This window comes from Gorilla gorilla, chromosome 13, assembly GCF_029281585.2.
Source record: "Gorilla gorilla gorilla isolate KB3781 chromosome 13, NHGRI_mGorGor1-v2.1_pri, whole genome shotgun sequence".
Lineage (NCBI taxonomy): Eukaryota > Metazoa > Chordata > Mammalia > Primates > Hominidae > Gorilla > Gorilla gorilla.
In genome coordinates, this window is record NC_073237.2 from 133,176,347 (window position 1) to 133,195,096 (window position 18,750).

General features: G+C 58.5%; 2 protein-coding genes across 4 annotated transcripts; both read right to left on the minus strand.

The window, feature by feature from the left end:
• Positions 1 to 1,397: 1,397 nt before the first annotated feature.
• On the minus strand, positions 1,398 to 4,414 carry LCN8 (lipocalin 8). Its single transcript, XM_055350092.1, is given in 7 exon segments — positions 1,398 to 1,456; positions 1,540 to 1,629; positions 1,708 to 1,812; positions 2,789 to 2,859; positions 3,306 to 3,436; positions 4,175 to 4,315; positions 4,406 to 4,414. Coding segments are annotated over 7 exon segments (606 nt in total).
• Positions 4,415 to 5,935: 1,521 nt separating this feature from the next.
• Positions 5,936 to 16,098, minus strand: LCN15 (lipocalin 15). 3 transcript variants are annotated; one of them, XM_055350177.1, is made up of 7 exons: positions 16,056 to 16,098; positions 10,199 to 10,533; positions 10,042 to 10,112; positions 9,687 to 9,797; positions 8,497 to 8,598; positions 8,096 to 8,162; positions 5,936 to 6,085 (listed from the first exon to the last, which is right to left on the minus strand). In XM_055350177.1, the coding sequence occupies exons 2-6, from the start codon at positions 10,309 to 10,311 to the stop codon at positions 8,128 to 8,130; spliced, it is 432 nt and encodes a 143-aa protein (XP_055206152.1). In that variant the 5' UTR covers positions 10,312 to 10,533; positions 16,056 to 16,098; the 3' UTR covers positions 5,936 to 6,085; positions 8,096 to 8,127. The 3 variants fall into 3 exon arrangements, with proteins under 3 accessions (XP_055206152.1, XP_055206153.1, XP_055206151.1); XM_055350178.1 differs by having other exon boundaries at positions 10,199 to 10,338; positions 16,056 to 16,093; XM_055350176.1 differs by lacking the exon at positions 16,056 to 16,098 and adding an exon at positions 10,836 to 13,872 and having other exon boundaries at positions 10,199 to 10,338.
• Between the last annotated feature and the right edge of the window lie 2,652 nt (positions 16,099 to 18,750).

An 18,750-nucleotide genomic window follows, 5' to 3' on the forward strand; every position in this document is an offset into this window, starting at 1 on the left:
GTGTCCCGGCCGTGCTGGGGGCTGGCGAGGTCCTCCCACTCAGGCTGTTCCCCCAGAGCTCCCGGCACCACTCGACCTCAGGTATCATTTTCCGCCGCCCCGACGAGGCAGCCACCCTCGTAAGCCTGGGTTGTCTCACCTGCTGATCCCCAGGGGCCTGGGCGCAGAACCTCTGGGCTGACACTGTCACTTTCCTTGCCCTTCCCGTGTCCCAGGCCAGGCGGGAGGAGAAAGCGATGCAGTCGGCTGGTGGCAGCCGAGGCCACGGGGTGACAGCCCACTGTGGAAGCGGACACTGAGCAGGGCTGGGCAGCTGGGGGTCCAGGGAGGCCGGAAGCGGGGCCCATCGGGTAGGGCCTTCAGCACGGGCCGTGAGCCTGGAGCCCTGGGCAGTGGGGAGCCATGGAGGATGCAGGCAGGAGGGGTGTGGCCTCCATGTGTTTGAGAGACCTGCTGAGACTCCACCAGGAGCCCTGTTTCTGTCTCTGGTCTATACCCTGGGGCAGCCTGACCACGACCCTAGCAGGGCGGGAGGGCAGGGGTTGCTGCCTTGCATGTGAGCCGCACTGTTTGTCCAGTAGCCATGGAAAACACACCTCCTGTTGCCAGACCTGGGGCGGGCAAGTCCCCCCACACCTGTCACCCATCGGCCCTCCGGAAGGACACACCAGGCAGTGGCTTGACTTCACAGTTTATTCAGAGCAGGTGCAGGTGACCTGGTGGGCAGGGTGCCCAGGAGGGGCCGGGGTGGGCGGGCGCTCCGAACCTCGTGGTCTGAGGCAGGAACTCCATTAAATCAGCTCCTGCGACACAGAAGTGCAGGGGCTCAGGACCGTGTGGTCTCTGGAGGCCCCACGGGGCTGCGATGAGGGCCACACGGCGGGGGCTTCTGTCCTCGCTGCCTGGTTTTGCGCAAAGCACCCAGCTCCCTGAGCGCCTTCTCAATCTGCAAAATGGGGTAACAGGCCCAGCCTCTAGGGCCAAGACAAAGCGAGGTGAGGGAGACACTGGGTTCTCGCAGTGCCCAACATGGGAGCCCTGAGGCAGCGCCCGCAGGATCTGTGCCCCACCCCCGACGGGACCTTCGGGGGCACAAGCAGCCGGCAGTCCTGCACGGAACACCAAAGAAAAGGCGCCATTTCTGCTCCCCTGCCCCACCCAGCTCTGCACCCCGTGACCCCAGCCTCCCAGGGTCCCTGCCTGGCAGCCTAGGGTCACCACCCTGGAGGCTCCAGCTCTTTCCAAACCAGGAGACAGACTCATCTCTGGAGCTGCCCACCAGTGGTGTTTGGTGTCCCGTTCACAGGAAGGGGTGAACAGGCCCCAGCCCAGGGCCGGGAGGTGGAGCCACGGGGGGCTCCTGACAGGGCCAGGGACTGGGCCAGGGGCCCAGGACTTCAGCGCAGGCCAGGGCCGGGGGTCAGGCTCACCTCCTTCAGGAGCTCGGCACACTGCCCTGCAGGATAGGCCAGCATGAGGAGCTGCAGAGTCAGCCCACAGGGCCCAGCCCAGCCTCCACCCCAAGGCCCCTGGGCTCACCAGGCCGGGCCACCAGGTAGAGACCAGTGTCTGCTGTCAGCTCCCGAAACTTCCAGAACCCCAGCCGGTCCTCGTCCTCAAGGCTCCGAGCTGTGGGGCACAGGGGGGCTGGGCGGGCAGTCCCTGGGAGGGCAGCAGCTGGGCAGAGCCCCCCAGGGCCAAGCTTACTAAAGTACTTGAGGACGCAAAATTTCCTGCCCCGCCACATCAGGGACACCCGCAGGATGGCGTAGCCCTCGTAGTCGGTGTCCAGCACGTGGATCTCTCTGTGGCCTTCAGGAGCCGGCCATGGCGTTGGGGGGGACTTCTGAGGGGGACGGACCTCGAAGGTCAAGGTCTGCAGGGTCTGCCTCCATCCTGCCCCCACCCAGTCCCAGCACTTGAGTGGTTGGAGACACTACAGAAGCTTTTGAAGGATGATCCAGTGTGTTGGTGGGAGAATGGGAAGGTCTGGGGCATGAAATGTGCAGGGAACAGCATGGGGAACAGTGCAGGGAACCCTGCAGGGAACAGCATGGGGAACGGTGCAGGGAACAGCATGGGGAACAGTGCAGGGAACAGTGCAGGGAATGCATGGGGAACGGCGCAGAGAAAAGTGCAGGGAACAGCATGGGGAACAGTGCAGGGTGCAGGGAACAGCATGGGGAATGGTGCAGGAAACAGCATGGGGAACAGTGCAGGGAATGCATGGGGAACGGTGCAGAGAAAAGTGCAGGGAACAGCAGGGGGAATAGTGCAGGAAACAGCATGTGGAACAGTGCAGGGAGCAGTGCAGGGAACAGCATGGGGAACAGTGCAGGGAACAGCATGGGGAACAGTGCAGGGAACAGCATGGGGAACAGTGCAGGGAACAGTACAGGGAACGCATGGGGAATGGCGCAGAGAAAAGTGCAGGGAACAGCATGGGGAATAGTGCAGGAAACAGCATGTGGAACAGTGCAGGGAGCAATGCAGGGAACAGCATGGGGAACAGCACAGGGAATAGTTCAGAGAACAGCATGGGGAACAGTGCAGGGAACAGCACAGAGAACAGTGCAGGGAACAGCATGGGGAACAGTGCAGGGAACAGCACAGAGAACGGTGCAGGGAACAGCATGGGGAACAGTGCAGGGAACAGCACAGAGAACAGTGCAGGGAACAGCATGGGGAACAGTGCAGGGAACGGTGCAGGGAACAGCATGGGGAACAATAAGGTCTAGCTGTGTGCACAGCTGGGTTCCACCTGTCATCACAGGGCAACTGTACTTACCAAGAAAAGCGAATTTTCCCATACTGTCTATTTCTGAGCCCACGATCTTCTCTATCTCACAGCTTCCTGAGCTGAAAGGCAGCAAAGTGCCCATCGGGAAACTGCTAGCCTGTGTCCCGCCTGCTGGGCTCCTTCCCGGAGTGGGGCTGTGTCTTTAGGAAGGGCACAGGCAGCACTGTGGAGTATCCCAGGGCCTGGAGCAGGATGAGGCGGGGAATGTGCCAGGTGGGGCCTTCCCCTGGGGATTCTGTTTCCTCCAGCCAGCCACCTGTCCCACACCCCTTTTCCTTCCTTCTAAGTTCACGGGGCTTCATTAAAACACTATGCTTATATTTGGGATAAAATGCAGATCCAGGAGCCTGGGGGTCGAGGGCTCAGGCAGACGGGCACAGGGAGTGCTGGCCCACCAGCGGGACGGCACTCAGCCCAGACCCCACGCTGCAGCGGATGCAGCAACCCACGCCCAGTCCCCGGCCATGCATGCCTCTTCCTCTCCAGCAGCCCCCAGGCCTCTTACCTGTTATATGCGACCTTCACGGTCAGGTTACTCCCGCTCAAGGTGAGGAACAAGTCCTCCACCCACTTCGGGGCCGTCAGCACCAGGCTTTGATCGGAGGCCACACCGACTTCCCTCCAGAATCATCCAATCTAGAGAGATACGGAGCCTGGCCAAGAGCTGAGCAGTGGGTCTGAGACCCCCAGGGGCATTCCACGAACCCCCGGGCAGGGACCTGCTGGGCTCTGAGAGGTCAGCAGATGGCTGTGAGGCTCGGTGGCAAAGCAGCAAGACACCTGTGAGCCCACTGTCCCCAGGCATGTGTCTCTCCAAGCGGTGCCTTCAGGCCATCAGACAGCAATGCCCACAGGGCAGCCCCTCCCCACTGGGCCATCTAGAGCTGCCAAACAGTCCCTGGGGCTTCTGTGACATGTCGGGAGGAACCACAGGCCCTGCCTGACCTCGGAGGCGGGACCTAGGAGCAGGGGCCCGGAAAAGAAAGCCCGCAGGGCGCGGCGGAGTGAGAAACGCCAGAGAACAGGTGGCTCGGGCAGCGCAGCTCGCCAGCCTGCCAACCACGCCAGGGGATGGGCCTCCTGCCCTCAGCAACCCACCCAGAGACGGGACTTCCGCTGAGACTTTTAAAAACCCTATCATTTTCGGGAGGAAAGAATCTTCGTCTCCAGCATCTACCTTCTCTGGGCCTGCTAATGTGCCTCTGGCCCAGCAGCCGGCACAGACTCAGCGGAGAAGAAAATGCCGCTAACAGGAAGTGTCTAGTCAGGCACCAGCGTCCCCAAGAGCTCCCCACACCGGGAGAGGCCTCCTTCCTTGAGCCTGAGGGGTTGGGGGTGTAGGAGGAGCCCCACCAACTAAGAAGGAGAAGCCACCTTCTGCCGGTCCAGCTCCTCCATGGCTGCTGCCACCTGCGCCCGGAGCACCACGAGGACACCCAGGATGGTGCACGGCAGCCTGGCCTCTGTGGCGGGGTCCGGGCTCCGGGTTCCCCTGCTGCACAGCCTGGGCCGATTCTATACAGACAGTGCAGGCTTGTGCGCCCACCCAGGAATGTCATCAGGACAGCTTGGCTGCTGGCAGCTCAGAGACGTGGGTTTCTGCACAAGCGCCATCCGGCCCTGGTGACACCCATGCCCACCGCAGGGGTTAGCCTGGCCTAGACAGCAGCCTGCCCAGCCACCCTCCTGGCGTGTGGACAGCGGTGGACGCTGCTGGGGCCGTCTTGGGGCTTGAGAGGAAGAGGAGATCCACCCACACCACCTGGGGCTCGGTGACCCCCACCCCACATGACACTTGTTCTTTTGGGCTCGTTCTGGCCTGCGCTGCGAGGGCTGTGGGCACTGATGGGCAACGGACCAGAGCCTCCAGCACTTTCCTGTGCCACCCCACGCCTGGCCCTTTGAAATGTGTGCCAGACGCAGTGGGCAGTCAGAGCTCCGGAGGCTGGAGGCACAGCGCCAGCGACCAGAGTGACAGTGACAGTGAGGAAGGCCTCTGCTGCACCAGGCATCAGCACCTGGGGGCAGTGTGGAGCCCGGCCCTGGAGCCTGATCACCCAGGCTTGCAGCCAGCCCGGCCTCTTCCTGGCTGTGCAGCCTTGGATAAGTTACCCAACCCTTCTGTGCCTCGGTTTCTTGATTTTTTTTTTTTTTTTTTTTTTTTGAGACAGAGTCTTGCTCCATCGCCCGGGCTGGAGTGCAGTGGCACAATCTCAGCTCACTGCAGCCTCTGCCTCCTGGGTTCAAGCGATTCTCCTGCCTCAGCCTCCTGAGTAGCTGGGACTACAGGTGTGTGCCACCACGCCCGGCTAAGTCTTGTATTTTTAGTAGAGACGGGGTTTTGCCATGTTGGCCAGGCTGGTCTCAAACTCCTGGCCTCAAGTGATCCACCCGCCTCGGCCTCCCAAAGTGCTGGGATTACAGGCGTGAGCCACCACGCTGGGCCAGTTTCCTGATCTTTGAAACGAGGAGTACGTGGGACAGCTACCTATGTCTGTGGGTCTGCTGTGGAGCGCTCAGGCTGGCTGGCAGTCCCCTGGCCACAACGGTGACCCATTTCCAGGGGTGTAAACCAGGTGCCCACGATCATATCAGTGGTGAGGGGCAAAACCCAAGTGGGCCTAACTCCCCGGCCTCCTGCAGCTCCCCCAGCTCCCGCCCCCCGCACCGGGGCCTGTGTGCCCAGCACAGCCCCAGTGGCCGGGCCATCTTCACAGGGTGCCCAGTTCCCCACAGCACTGCAGACCCATAGGGACTGGGCCAGGATGCTCCATTCTTCCTGTGGGTGCAGCCCCCACACAGGCCAAGAGTGGCTGCTGCCTCCTGCCCCTCCCCAGGGCCCCTCACACCTGTCCCCTGCCTCTTCACCCAGGGCCCCTCACCCCTGTCCCCTGCCCCCTCACCCAGGGCCCTTCACCCCTGCCCCCTGCCCCTTCCCAGGGCCCCTCACCCCTGCCCCCTGCCCCTCCCCAGGGCCTCTCACCCCTGCCTCCTGCCGTCTCACCCCTGCGTCCTGCTCCCTCGGCCAGGGCCTTCTCACACTTGCCTCCCTGCCTCAGTCTCCCCAGCAGTGCTGGGGTCAGTCAGGGGCCCGCAATGCCCTCCCCCAGGGCATGTCCAAAGAGGTGAGGGCCATGAGGCTGCAGCATCTGTTTATTGAATAGAAAGAGACGTCCCACAAGGCATCCCACAGGCGGGGGGTGGAGGATGGAGAGACTCCAGGTGGTCCCCGAGGGCTGTGGGTCTCGACTCCAGGGGCGAAGGCACCTGCTGCTTTGGCTCCACCTGCGTAGAAAATGCACGCCTACTCCATCACCCACTCCCGCGGCAAACGCCCTTCCTGCTCCCCACAAGCTGGGCATCACTCTTCCAAAGCCACCACTGACAGGCCAGGGAGAGCTCATTCTGCTCCCAAAACTCCTGCAAACCTGGAAACACACACCAGCTACCACTGCTGCCCCACAGGCCCCAGGCGAGAGGCTGCCCCAGAGGCCATCCCTGGCTCCAGCACTTCCCCAACTTCCCCAGCGCGGGAAGACCCAGCGCCATGCCCCAGTCTCTGGCTGAGTGGCAGTGAGCCACGGCCTCTGCCTGGTCCTCGGTGAAGGGGGCTGCATGGCAAGAAAAGATCCGGAATGTCCATGAAGCCACCACAGAACCCACAGCCTCCACGGTCACCCGTGGTGGCCCAGGCGGGGCACTCTACCCCGAAAGCTGCTTTTTCAAGATCATGGGGGGATGGGGCTACATGTTCTGCCCACAGAACCTTCTGGAGGAGGGTGATTTGGTGTTGCCCCCCATGTTTCCCAGCCCAGCGGGGGTGTGCAGGGAGACGTTGGTGCAGACTTGTGCAAAGCTGAACAGCCCCAGTGTCCCCAGGCAGGACGGCGAGTCTCCAGGGAGAGGACCCTGGGAGTGGAGGTGAAGCTCCTGGAGAGGAGCAGAGATGCAGGAAACGCAGCGGCAGCACGGCGGAAACGCAGGAGAAACAGCCCCGCCTCAGAGCCCCCCACCTCCTCCCGCCATGCCAGGAAGGGCCAGTGTCCCTCCAGACGCCGGTGACTGTCACGTCAGACACGTGATGTGGGCTGTGCCCAAATTCTTGGCAGTGAGCCCCAGCGAGGGACCCAGCGGTCTCCCGGCGTCCGGTTTAGGGGGAGATCTCCGCAAGACCCCGCCCGCACGTGGCTCCTGTGAGGGGCACTGCGCACGAAGGCTGTGGTCTGCCCTCCTGGGCCCTGAGGGAGAAGACAAGGCTCCCACAATTCCAAGGCAGGACCCTGCCCTGGGGAGGGAGCCGGGGGCTGTGTGGATACAGCGGGGACACAGAGCTGTGGGTTGAATCGTGTCCCCAAAACTTCAGGCCCACCTGGAACCTCCGAACGTGGCCTTATTTGGAAACGGTCTTTGCAGATACCATTAGTTTAGAATCTGGAGATTAGATCATCCTGCATTTACAGCGGGCCCTGAATCCAAGGACAGGCATCCTCATAAGAAGAGGGCCGTGGGGCGCTCGCTTCGGCAGCACAGACACTAGGGGGAAGTTTGGACACAGACACACAGAAGGAAGGTGGCTGTGGGAGGACGGAGGCAGAGACAGGGCTGATGCTTCCACAGGCCAAGAAATGCCCAGGACAGCGGCAGCCGTGGGAGCTGGGGGCGTGGTGTGGGAGGGAGTCTCCTTCAGAGCTTCCAGAGGAACCAGCCCCGTGGACATCTTGATTTTGGACTTCTAGCCTCCAGAACTGGGAGAGATAAACGTCTGCTGGTTTTGTTTGTTTGTTTTGAGATGGAGTTTCTCTCTTGTCACCCAGGCTGGACTGTAATGGTGCAATCTCGGCTCACCGCAACCTCCGCCTCCTGGGTTCAAGCGATTCTCCTGCCTCAGCCTCACAAGTAGCTGAGATTACAGGTGTGCACCACCACACCCAGCTAAGTTTTGTATTTTTAGTAGAGACGGGGTTTCTCCATGTTGGTCAGGCTGGTCTCGAACTCCCAACCTCAGGTGACCCACCTGCCTCGGCCTCCCAAAGTGCTGGGATGATAGGCATGAGCCACTGCACCCGGCCAAACTTCTGCTGTTTTAAGTCGCCCCATTTGTGGTACTCTGTGATGGGTACCTTAGGAAATCAAGGGAGGCTTCCTGGGAGAGGTGATGTCTAAGCTGAGGCCTGAAGCATGGGGTTGCCAGGCAGAACAGCGGGGCAGGCATGGGGCAGACACAACCAGATGTCAAGCTGCGATAGGGAGGGGAGAGGCAACCAGGGCAGCCCCTGCAGGGCCTGGATAACCCACCTGGGAAGGGCGGGGGCGGGGCTCCGGAGGTGTCAGGGCGCCTCCTTGCTCTCAGGGTTGCATGCATCTGTGGGGAGGAAGACATCCGTGAGATGCTGACGTCCAGGACTGCCCTCGCTTCCCGCAGCCCCCAACCCCTGGGTGCAAAGGGCCACTGGACAGCTTCACCATCCCCAGAGAGTGGAGCCCAGAGCCTCCCTCCCAGCGCTGCTCAAAGCCTCTCCCGTAGTCTGTTCTGGGGGAGGTGGGGTAGGGGCTGCAGGGGCTGCCAGCCCACCCCTGGAAGAGAAGACCACCTGCTGCCCGCACACTGCCTGTGCTGTGAGGGGAAGGAAGGGTGGGCTCATGGGAAGGGAGGGCAAGGCTGGGGGGCATGGGGCGGGCGGGGCTTGCCAGGGTACCTGACTGGGGCAGCATGACCATCATGTCCTCGGAGAGCCCCAGAGTCGGGTAGAAGTCCTGGAAGGCCTTCAGAGCCTGGGGACTCACATCCTGGGTCCGGCCTGGGAAGAGCAGAGGTCACTGTGAACTCAGCAGCTCACGGGAGTGCAGCACGGGGTCTCCTGGCCTCACTCCACCTGCCTGAGGGCTGAGAGCAAGGCCGCCACCCTGGGTTGGGCAGGTTGTGCGCGGCATAAAGCTCCTGCCTGGCTGAAGGAAACTTGGGGCCCCCTTCCCCAATTCACACCAAGATGTCTGGGAGGTTGGGGTGGTCTGGCTGTCCTCCTGGGCCCCACTACCCCTTGAGCATCTTTCCCTGCAGCCTGGAAGCCTCCAGCCTCACTCCGTCGGCTCCAACCGGGGAGTCCCCAGGAGTTAAAGAACCTGAGCCCCAGCCGGCGCGGTGGCTCACGCCTGGAATCCCAGCACTTTGGGAGGCCGAGGCGGGCGGATCACGAGGTCAGGAGATCGAGACCATCCTGGCTAACGCGGTGAAACCCCGTCTCTACTAAAAGTACAAAAAATTATTTATATTTTTACAAATACAAATACGGGCGTGGTGATGGGCGCCCGTAGTCCCAGCTTATCGGGGGGCTGAGGCAGGAGAATTGCTTGAACTGGGGAGTCGGAGGTTGCAGTGAGCTGAGATCGCGCCACTGCACTCCAGCCTGGGCGACAGAGTGAGACTCCATATTAAAAAAAAAAAAAAAAAAAAAAGAACCTCAGCCCCAGCCCCAGAACTCAGGCAGCGAGCCAAGCAGGGAAGGGCGGGGCACCACTCTCAGGAGGCCAGAGAGGCGCATGCACCGCGGGACCCTCCCCCAAGCCAACCTCCTCCACATCCAAAGCACCGCGGGCCCAGCTCCCACCCCACCCGGTCCTGGCCAGGCCAGGAGTGTGTGCGAAGGGTCACAGCAGGAGAGGGCATGGGGCAGCACCAGAAGGGGCGGGCCCGGGGATGAGGAGGCGGAGCCTAAACTCGGCCTAAAAGGCGGGGGGCGGCGGGGTGAGGGCGGGGCCTGTGAGGAGGGGCGGGGCCTGTGAGGAGGTGCGGGGCGGCAGGCGGGCGGGGCGGGGGTAGGCAGAACGGGGGCGGGGCCTGTGGGAAGTTGGGGAGGGGCCAGTGCGGGGAGGTGGGACAGGCACTCACTGTAGAGCTGCACCATGGTGCTGAGGGCCCCCTCCAGCTCCTTGTAGATGTAAAGGACGGCGAAGGAGCTGTAGTCTGTGTCCACGATGCGCACGTCCAGGTAGCCCAAGGCTGCGGAGAGGCAGGCGGCCGATCAGGCTGGAGAAGTGGATGGGCCCGGGCACCGACCCCACCCATGCCTGCCCCTGCTGTTGGGCTGTGAGCCTGTTCCCCGAGGACAGAGGAGGGGCGGGGAGGGCGGGCAGGGGGCTGGAGACTGGGATGGACAGCTTGGGCCCGGGTGGAAAGTCAGCCCCACATCACCCCCAGAGAAGCGGCATCCAGCACCCCTGAAGGCAGATGAGGCAGGACCTACCCGGGACTCTGAAGTGTCCCTCGGAGCCCACCTTCAGGTACTCGGCATCCACCTGGTTACAGCCGTCCGCCCTGGGGGTGCACAGCCGGCTCACTCATGGCACCCAGCTACCTCGGCTCCCCAGCCCAGCCCAGGCAGCCCAGCCCAAGTAACTCACCCCGGGAACTCCATGTGGACGTGGAGGCCGCCCTCCTCTGTGGGCCTGATGGCCCTGGTGGACATGGACAGGTGGTCCTTCTTGCCCAGGAAGACCCTGCAGTCAGATGCCATGGAGACCACGTACCAGAAGCCTGAGAACTGCCGGAGGCTTAGTCACCCGCAGGCCAGGACAGCCAGCAGCAGGGCCCTCCTTGCCCAGGGACCCAGGGGACAACTCAGAAGTCACACAGCAAGGGGTCTCGGAGTGGCCATCTCTTGGGTGTGAGCTGAGCCCAGGTGGACAGGAACTCATCTCGGGCAGGTCACAGTGCAGCTGTGAGCCTCAGTTCCCAGCTGTGAAGTGGGTGCAGTAGGGCAGGTCACAGTGCAGCTGTGAGCCTCAGTTCCCAGCTGTGAAGTGGGTGCAGTAGGGCAGGTCACAGTGCAGCTGTGAGCCTCAGTTCCCAGCTGTGAAGTGGGTGCAGTAATGATCCATTCACAGGTTGGTTTAAGATTAAGCGCACAGTGGGTCTATAGCACGTGCCTGGCCGGGCACAGAGCAAGCGCCCCAGGAAAGGCAGTTGTCACAATTATCACGTTGTCTCCGGCAGGGGCCCAGCTCCCACCCACCACAGGACAGCAGAGGCCCCTGGTACCTTTTCAGCATTGAAGTCAGGCTGCAGCAGAACCTCAGCCTGAGCCGTGGGCGCCCAGAGCAGGGCCAGGATTGCGCCGAGCAGGAATGACATCATCCCCTGCCCTCCAGCCCCTGGTGCTGAGTCCCCAAGCCCCAGGGGGCCAGCTTTATAGCCCAGGCCACCACCTGGGTGCACCTGCTCCTGGGCGGAGCAGATGGAAGCGGAAGGCACTTCGGCTCTGAGACTCCGGCCCCCTTGTCCATTGTTTGGCACAATCACTCGGATGTCCCCCAGCCCGGGGGGTCATTTCCTGGAGGGCTCCAGACAGCCAGGCTCTGGCCTGATGCACCCGGGCTGAGGATTTGTCCCCTAGGCCTGCCAGACATGTCACCAATCACGGGGCCACTGCCAAGCCACAGCAGAGACTTGTCCTGCCTTGCCTGGACTCGCACCCAAGCCCCTCTGTCCACACTCTGTCTGGCTGGGCTGGGCCAGGGCCTTTGGGGTACAGCTGCAGACAGCTGGGCTGGGATTGGTCTGGCTAGGCCCCCTCTCCTGGGATCTGGCCACCCAGAAAGCCCCATTCTCTCACCCCCAACATGGGGGGTAGGGTCACACTGGCAGAGTGTCCAGGGCAGAGCTTGTGCCCCCACACTGTGAGAGAGGCCTGGGCACTCCTCACTTCAGACCCCCACCACCCCCGATGCAGCCCCCAGCTGGGCTCCCAGCAAGCAGGCCAGGGACCAGACGGAACCAGACAGGGCTGGGCTGGCCCTGGGGAGGATTACGGCATTGGATACCGCCTTATCACTGGTTGTATAAGCGTGCAGGGGGCAATGATGCCAGGAAGGCGCCGCGGTCTGGCAGAGGCGGGAACCTCCCAAGTGACCTCTCTGTGTCCCCACAGAGCACCCGGGACACTGGGCAAGGAGCAGCAGGTGGCCTCGGAGCACGCCCAGACCCCTCTGGTCAGGGGCGGGAGTCCTGCCAGGGAGGCCAGCACTGCCAGTCCTCTGGAGTGAGAGTGAGGCAGGAGAAGAGGGCCTGGACGCAGGGAGCCCAAGGGCGTCCTAGAACCAAATCAACTGGAAACACCAAAGATGACGGGAATGTTAATGGCTTTGTACCTTCACTCCATCCTCTCCGTTTACGTAGGGCTCATACCGAGTACATGACTTCGTTTTGTTTGTTTGTTTGTTTGTTTTTTGAGATGGAGTTTTGCTCTTGTTGCCCAGGCTGGAGTGCAGTGGTGCACTCCTTGGCTCTCTGCAGCCTCTGCCTCCCGGGTTTAAGCGATTTTCCTGCCTCAGCCTCCTGACTATCTGGGATTACAGGCACCCGCCACCACACCCAGCTAATTTTGTATTTTTAGTAGAGACGGGGTTTCTCCGTGTTCATCAGGCTGGTCTTGAACTCCCGACCTCAGGTGATCCACCCACCTCAGCCTCCCAAAGTACTGGGATTACAGGCGTGACAGTATGCTCAGCTGAGAAAATGACTTTGACTTCATCCTTTTCATTTATGTAGGGCATACACCAAGTAACCAATGGTAAACTGCTAGAGGATATTGAAACACCAGAAAATTCTGTAACCGGGGCCCTTGAGCTGCTTGCTCGGCCCGCTCCCACCCTGTAGAGAGTGCTTTCATTTTCAATAAATTTCTGCTTTTGTTGCTTCATTCTTTCCTTGCTTTGTGTGTTTTGTCCAATTCTTTGTTCAAAATGCCAAGAACCTGGACACCCTCCACTGGTAACGTGAGGGGGGACAGGGTCAGAGAAAGACCCTTGGCCCCCAGCATCAGGGAAGGGAAGGAGCCGAGGGCTTCTGCTTGTGGCCTCCACTGGTCTTCAGGAGGTTCCAGTTCCCAGCCACGCCCCTGACAAGTTCACCTAAGCCAGCAGTTAGATACAGCAGGAAAACTGGGGGCAGCAAGCCACCCAGATGCCGAAGCAAGAGACTGAGGGCACGAGCTGTTCCAGTTTAATAAAATATATAAAATAACAAGAGTTATACTAGATCTAGATCATAGACATGATTATATATGAATATTATTAATCATTAGCTTGTAGCAATTACTCTTTAATCCAATATTATAATAATCCTTGCTCTACAATTATAACCTAGGAAAAACCAGGCCATACAGAGATAGGAGCTGAGGGGACACAGTGAGGTGTGACCAGAAGACAAGAGTGCAAGCCTTCTGTTACGCCCGGATAGGGCCACCAGAGGGCTCCTTGGTCTAGCGGTGATGCCAGCGTCTGGGAAGATGCCTGTTGCCAGGTGGACCGTGATCTAGCAGTAGCGTCAGTGTCAAGGAAAAACACCCGCTACTTAGCAGACAGGGAAAGGGAGTCTCCCTTTCCCCGGGGGAGTTTAGAGAAGACTCTACTCCTCCACCTCCTGTGGAGGGCCTGACATCAGTCAGACCCGCCCGCAGTTATCTGGAGGCCTGACCGTCTCCCTGCGATGCTGTGCTTCAGTGGTCACGCTCCTAGTCCGCCTTCATGTTCCATCCTGTACACCTGGCTCTGCCTTCTAGATAGCAGTAGTCAATTAGTGAAAATACTAAAAGTCTCTGATATGCAGAAATAATAGCGTAAGCTGTCTCTCTCTCTCTCCGCCTTGGCTGCCAAACAGGGAAGGGCCCCCCATCCGGTGGACACGTGACTCACGTGACCTTACCTATCATTGGAGATGACTCACACTCTTTACCCTGTCCCTTTTGCTTTGTATCCAATAAATATCAGCACAGCCAGACATTCGTGGCCACTACCGGTCTCCATGTCTTTGTGGTAGTGGTCCCCAGGCCCAGCTGTCTTTTCTTTTATGTCTTTGTCTTGTGTCTTTATTTCTATGCTCTCTCATCTCAGCACACAGGGAGAAACCCACCAACCCTGTGGGGCTGGTCCCTACAGAAGCCATCTACAAAACGCATACACCTGAGACGAGACTGAAATCCAGCATCCATGAGGAACTCCCAAGACCGAGTAATAAGAAAACAAGCCACTCCATTAAAAATAAAAAGAGGCCAGGTGTGGCATCTCACGCCTGTGATCCTCGCATTTTGGGAGGCCGAGGCGGGTGGATCACCTGAGGTCAGGAGTTCGAGACCAGCCTGGCCAACATGGTGAAACCCTATCTCTTCTCAAAATACAAAAATTAGCTGGGCATGGTGGCGGGCGCCTGTAGTCCCAGCTACTCGGGAGGCTGAGGCAGGAGAATCGCTTGAACCCGAAGTGAGGTGGGTTGGGGGAGGTTGCAGTGAGCCAAGATCGCGCCATTGCACTCCAAGCTAGGTGAAAGAGCAAAATTCCGTCTCAAAAAATATATATAAACAAATAAAAATAAAAAGGCAAGAGATCTGAAAAGATACTCCACGAAAGAAAACATCCGGATGGGAGATGAGAACACGCTCAGCATCAGTCCATGGGAAGATGCAACCTGGAAGCTTTTCGAGACCCCTCTGTGCACCTCGCAGACCATGGAAGGCGTTCCACAGAAACAGGCTCAATCCCTAGAGCCTGTGAGGGCCAGGAGTCAGCAGAGCTATCACCCTCTGCGGGAAGAACAAGACGGGACCACACTGCAAAACTTCCTGGCAGACTCTCATGCAGTGAAACATTCCACCAACCTACCTACTTATGGAGGTCTCTACCTGGGAGAAATGAAAACTATGTTTACAGCGAACTTGAGCACTTCTGCATGAGCAGCATGTGACGGACACTCAGGGGTAAAAGGAATGAAGGTGGCTGAATCCCAGGTGCACCCTGCAGAGGGACAGAAGCCAGGTGGAAAAGGCTGCGATCTGCGACTCCTTTTACACGACGTTCTAGGACAGGTGAGCCCACAGGGCAGGGGGCTTCCCAGTGGCTCTGAGGGCTGAGGTGCGGGCAGTGATTGACCGCAAGGGAGCTCGAGGAAGCTTTTTGGGCACCAGAGCTGCTCTGTCGCACTTGCACTGGTTCCATGAACATTTGCATTTATCTAAACTCACATAACTGTGCCCTCAAAGGGGCGAATGCAGCTGTGCATACATCATACCTCAACTTTTATTTATTTGTGGTTTTTCTTCGTTTTCTTTTCTTTTCTTTTTTCTTTTCCTTTTTTTTTTTTTTTTTTTTTTGAGATGGAGTCTCGCTCTGTCGCCCAGGCTGGAGTGCTGTGGCGCAATCTCAGCTCACTGCAAGCTCCGCCTCCTGGGTTCACGCCATTCTCCCACCTCAGCCTCCGGAGTAGCTGGGACCACAGGCGTCCACCACCACGCCCGGATAATTCTTTGTATTTTTAGTAGAGACAGGGTTTCACCGTGTTAGCCAGGATGGTCTCAATCTCCTGACCTTGTGATCCACCTGCCTCGGCCTCCCAGAGTGCTGGGATTACAGGCGTGAGCCACCGTGCCTGGCCTTGTTTTGTTTTTTAAGACGGGGTCTCACTCTGTCACTCAGGCTGGAGTGCAGTGGTGCAATCTCAGCTCACTGCAATCTCCACCTCCTGGGTTCAAGCGATTCTCCTGCCTCAGCCTCCCATGTAGCTGGGATAACAGTAGCCACCATGCCCGTCTAATTTTTTTTGCATTTTTAGTAGAGACAGGATTTCACCATGTTGGTCAGGCTGGTCTCAAACTCCTGACCTCAGGTGATCTGCCCGCCTTGGCCTCCCAAAGTGCTGGGATTACAGGCGTGAGCCACTGAGCCTTGCCTTTTTTTCCTTTTTGACATAGTGAACTGGGGTCGTTTCTCAGAGCTCAGTCCCCTCCCACCCCAACCCCCATGCACTGCCCCCCCCCGGCCACCCCGCCACCCCCCCATGCACTGCCCCCCGCCACCCCGCCATCCCACCCATGCACTGCCCCCCCCCCGCCACCCCTTCCCCTTGAGCTCTTGCTGGGCTCCTGGCTCCTGCCCTGAGAGCTGCTCCAGTCCCCACCTGCTTGTTCTCCAGCCTCCGCTAATCCTCTGAGCTCAGATATTCTTCCAATAAATTCCCAATGGCTTCGGTTAGCCAGGGCTGCCACTCATCTGTCTCCCCCACGCCAGGCCTCGCCCCCACCCCAGTGGCCCAGGCCCCTGCCACTGCACCCTGCCCCTAATAGCACTTCCTAACCCAAGACCTCTGCCCTCAGAGGAGGAGGAAAAACCTTCCTCTCTCTCTTTGCCCTGCTGAGGGGGGTCTGCCCTGCAGGACAACACCAGGGGGCCCCGAGCCCCCTCCCCTTCCCTGGGCAGTCTCATCACTCACGCAGCCTCATCTGCATGGCTCCCCTCCGCGTGCTGGTGGCGTCCCTCCGTTCTTCCACCAGGGGGCAGTCTGCTCTGCTCTGCTCTCTGGGCCCCGGGCTCCCCGCACCCCACCTGCCCGCACCCCGCCTGCCTCTCAGCGTCCCTCCTGAAAGTGTGTCAGCGCTGAGCCAGGATTGGAAAAAGAGATCGTCAACGTTTTATTCTGGTGATAATCCTCAAAATAAAATCATTACGCAGTCACGAATTCTCCCTGAATCATCATCTATAAACTTTTTTATCTTTATTTATTTTTTAAATTTTTCTGGAGACAGAGTCTCACTCTGTCACCCAGGCTGGAGTGCAGTGGTGCGATCTCGGCTCACTGCAACCTCCGCCTCCCGGGTTCAAGGGATTCTCCTGCCTCAGCCTCCCTAGTAGCTGGGATTACAGGCGCGTGCCACCTGGCTAATTTTTGTATTTTTAGTAGAGACAGGGTTTCACCACGTTGCCCAGGCTGGTCTCGAACTCCTGACCTTAAGTGATCCACCTGCCTCGGCCTCCCTAAGTGCTGAGATGACAGGTGTGAGTCACCGTGCTCAGCTTATTTCTTTACTTTCTTAATAAACTTGCTTTCACTTTGCGGACTTGCCCCAACTTCTTTCTTGCACAAGGTCCAAGAACCCTTCTTCTAGCGTCTGGATCAGGACCCCAAGAATGAGAGAATGGGAAGGCGCAGGGCGTCCGACAGGACTTTCCGGGAGCATGTTTGCCTGGCTCCAGGTGGGCCCTGTCGGAAGCTGGGTCAAAATGAAATACAGCTGCCAGTTACTACCCACGTCCTGGCCACGGGGGCCATTGCTCCAGGCTTGCTGTGGGCTTCCCGCTGGGTGCTGGAATCAGAGCTCTGTCCTGGTAGGGTCTGCTCATTGTCCATTTGCATATTCCCGTCTCCCACCATCCAGAAAACAATGTAACAGGAAGGGCACAGTGGCTGACGCCTGTAATCCCAGCACTTTGGGAGGCCAAGGTGGGCAGATCACCTGAGGTCAGGAGGTCGAGACCAGCCTGACCAACATGGAGAAACCCTGTCTCTACTAAAAAGATACAAAAAAATTAGCCAGGCGTGGTGGCTCATGCCTGTAATCCCAGCACTTTGGGATCAGGAGTTCGAGACCAGCCTGACCAACATGGTGAAATCTCGTCTCTACTAAAAACATAAAAAAATTAGCTGGACATAGTAGTGGGCGCCTGTAATCCCAGCTACTGGGGAGGCTGAGGCACGAGAATCACTTGAACCCGGGCGGCGGAGGTTGCAGTGAGCCAAGATAGTGCCAACTGCACTCTCCAGCCTGGGTAACAGAGCGAGACTCTGTGTCAAAAAAAAAGAAAAAAGAAAAAAAAAAAAAAGAAAACAGTGTAGCAGGCAAATGTTTGATTTCCACACCAAAGCCTAACTCTGAGAGCGTGGTTTTCTTCCAGATTCTCTCTAAATACTAATTTCAGGGAAGACAGGCCCATTCCCAGCCTCCTGGAAATCCTTCTCAACACAGATCTTGAGTCTGTGGTCCCTCCCATGGTCCTCCCCACCAGCACTCTGCTGTAAGTCTCAGTCTGCTCTGCCACCTCCCCTCCCCATCTACCTGCTCAAGGACTGGCCCGTTTGCTGTCTTGGGTGGAAGGGGCAGTCCTGAACTCTCTTCTTCAAAGTGACAGTTTAATTCTCCACCCCTTAAATCTTGGCGGGAGGGGCACCTTGTGACTGCTTTTGTAACTGAACACACATTCAGCTGCTCAAAAGCCAAAACTCAAGAGACAGGAGTTGGTGGGAAGAAAGCAATTTATTCAGACAGCCAGCAAACCAAGAAGATGGTGGACTAGAGTCCTAATGTGCCATCTCAGGTGGGTACAAATTTCAGGCTCTTTTTATGTTAAGGGCAGAGAAAGATAAGGTGGTTAGGATCAAGAAGTGATCTACAGTCGGGTGCGGTGGCTCACGCCTGTAATCCCAACACTCCCACTTCAGGAGGCCGAGGCGAGCAGATCATCTGAGGTCGGGAGTTCGAGACCAGCCTGACCAACATGGAGAAACACCATCTCTACTAAAAATACAAAATTAGCCGGGCATAGTGGCACATGCCTGTATTCCCAGCTACTCTGGAGGCTGAGGCAGGAGTATCACTTGAACACAGGAGGCAGAGGTTGCAGTGAGCTGAGATGGTGCCATTGCACTCCAGCCTGGGTGACAGGCAAGACTCCGTCTCAAAAAGAGGTGACCTTCATCTGGGTGGGGTGGCTCAAACCTGTAATCCCAGCACTTTGGGAGGCCAGGGCAGGTGGACCACTTGAGCTCACAAGTTCGAGACCAGCCTGGGCAACATGGTAAAACCCTGTCTCTACAAAAAATACAAAAATTAGCCTAGCATGGTGGTGTGCACCTGTAGTCCCAGCTACTCAGAAGGCTGAGGTGGGAGGATGACTTGAGCCCAGGAGGTGGAGGTTGCAGTGAGCTGAGATGGCACCACTGCACTCCAGCCTGGGTGATAGAACTTGTCAAAAAAAAAAAAAAAAAAAAAGAAGTGACCTATGAGCACAAACATCTGGGCACCAGCAAGAGTCTGAGGAGGTTGGGAACTTCTTTGTCCTTAGTCAGGTCGCAATGTTTTACACATATTTAATAAAATATTGTTAGTTGTTTATATACTTTCAACCTCAGA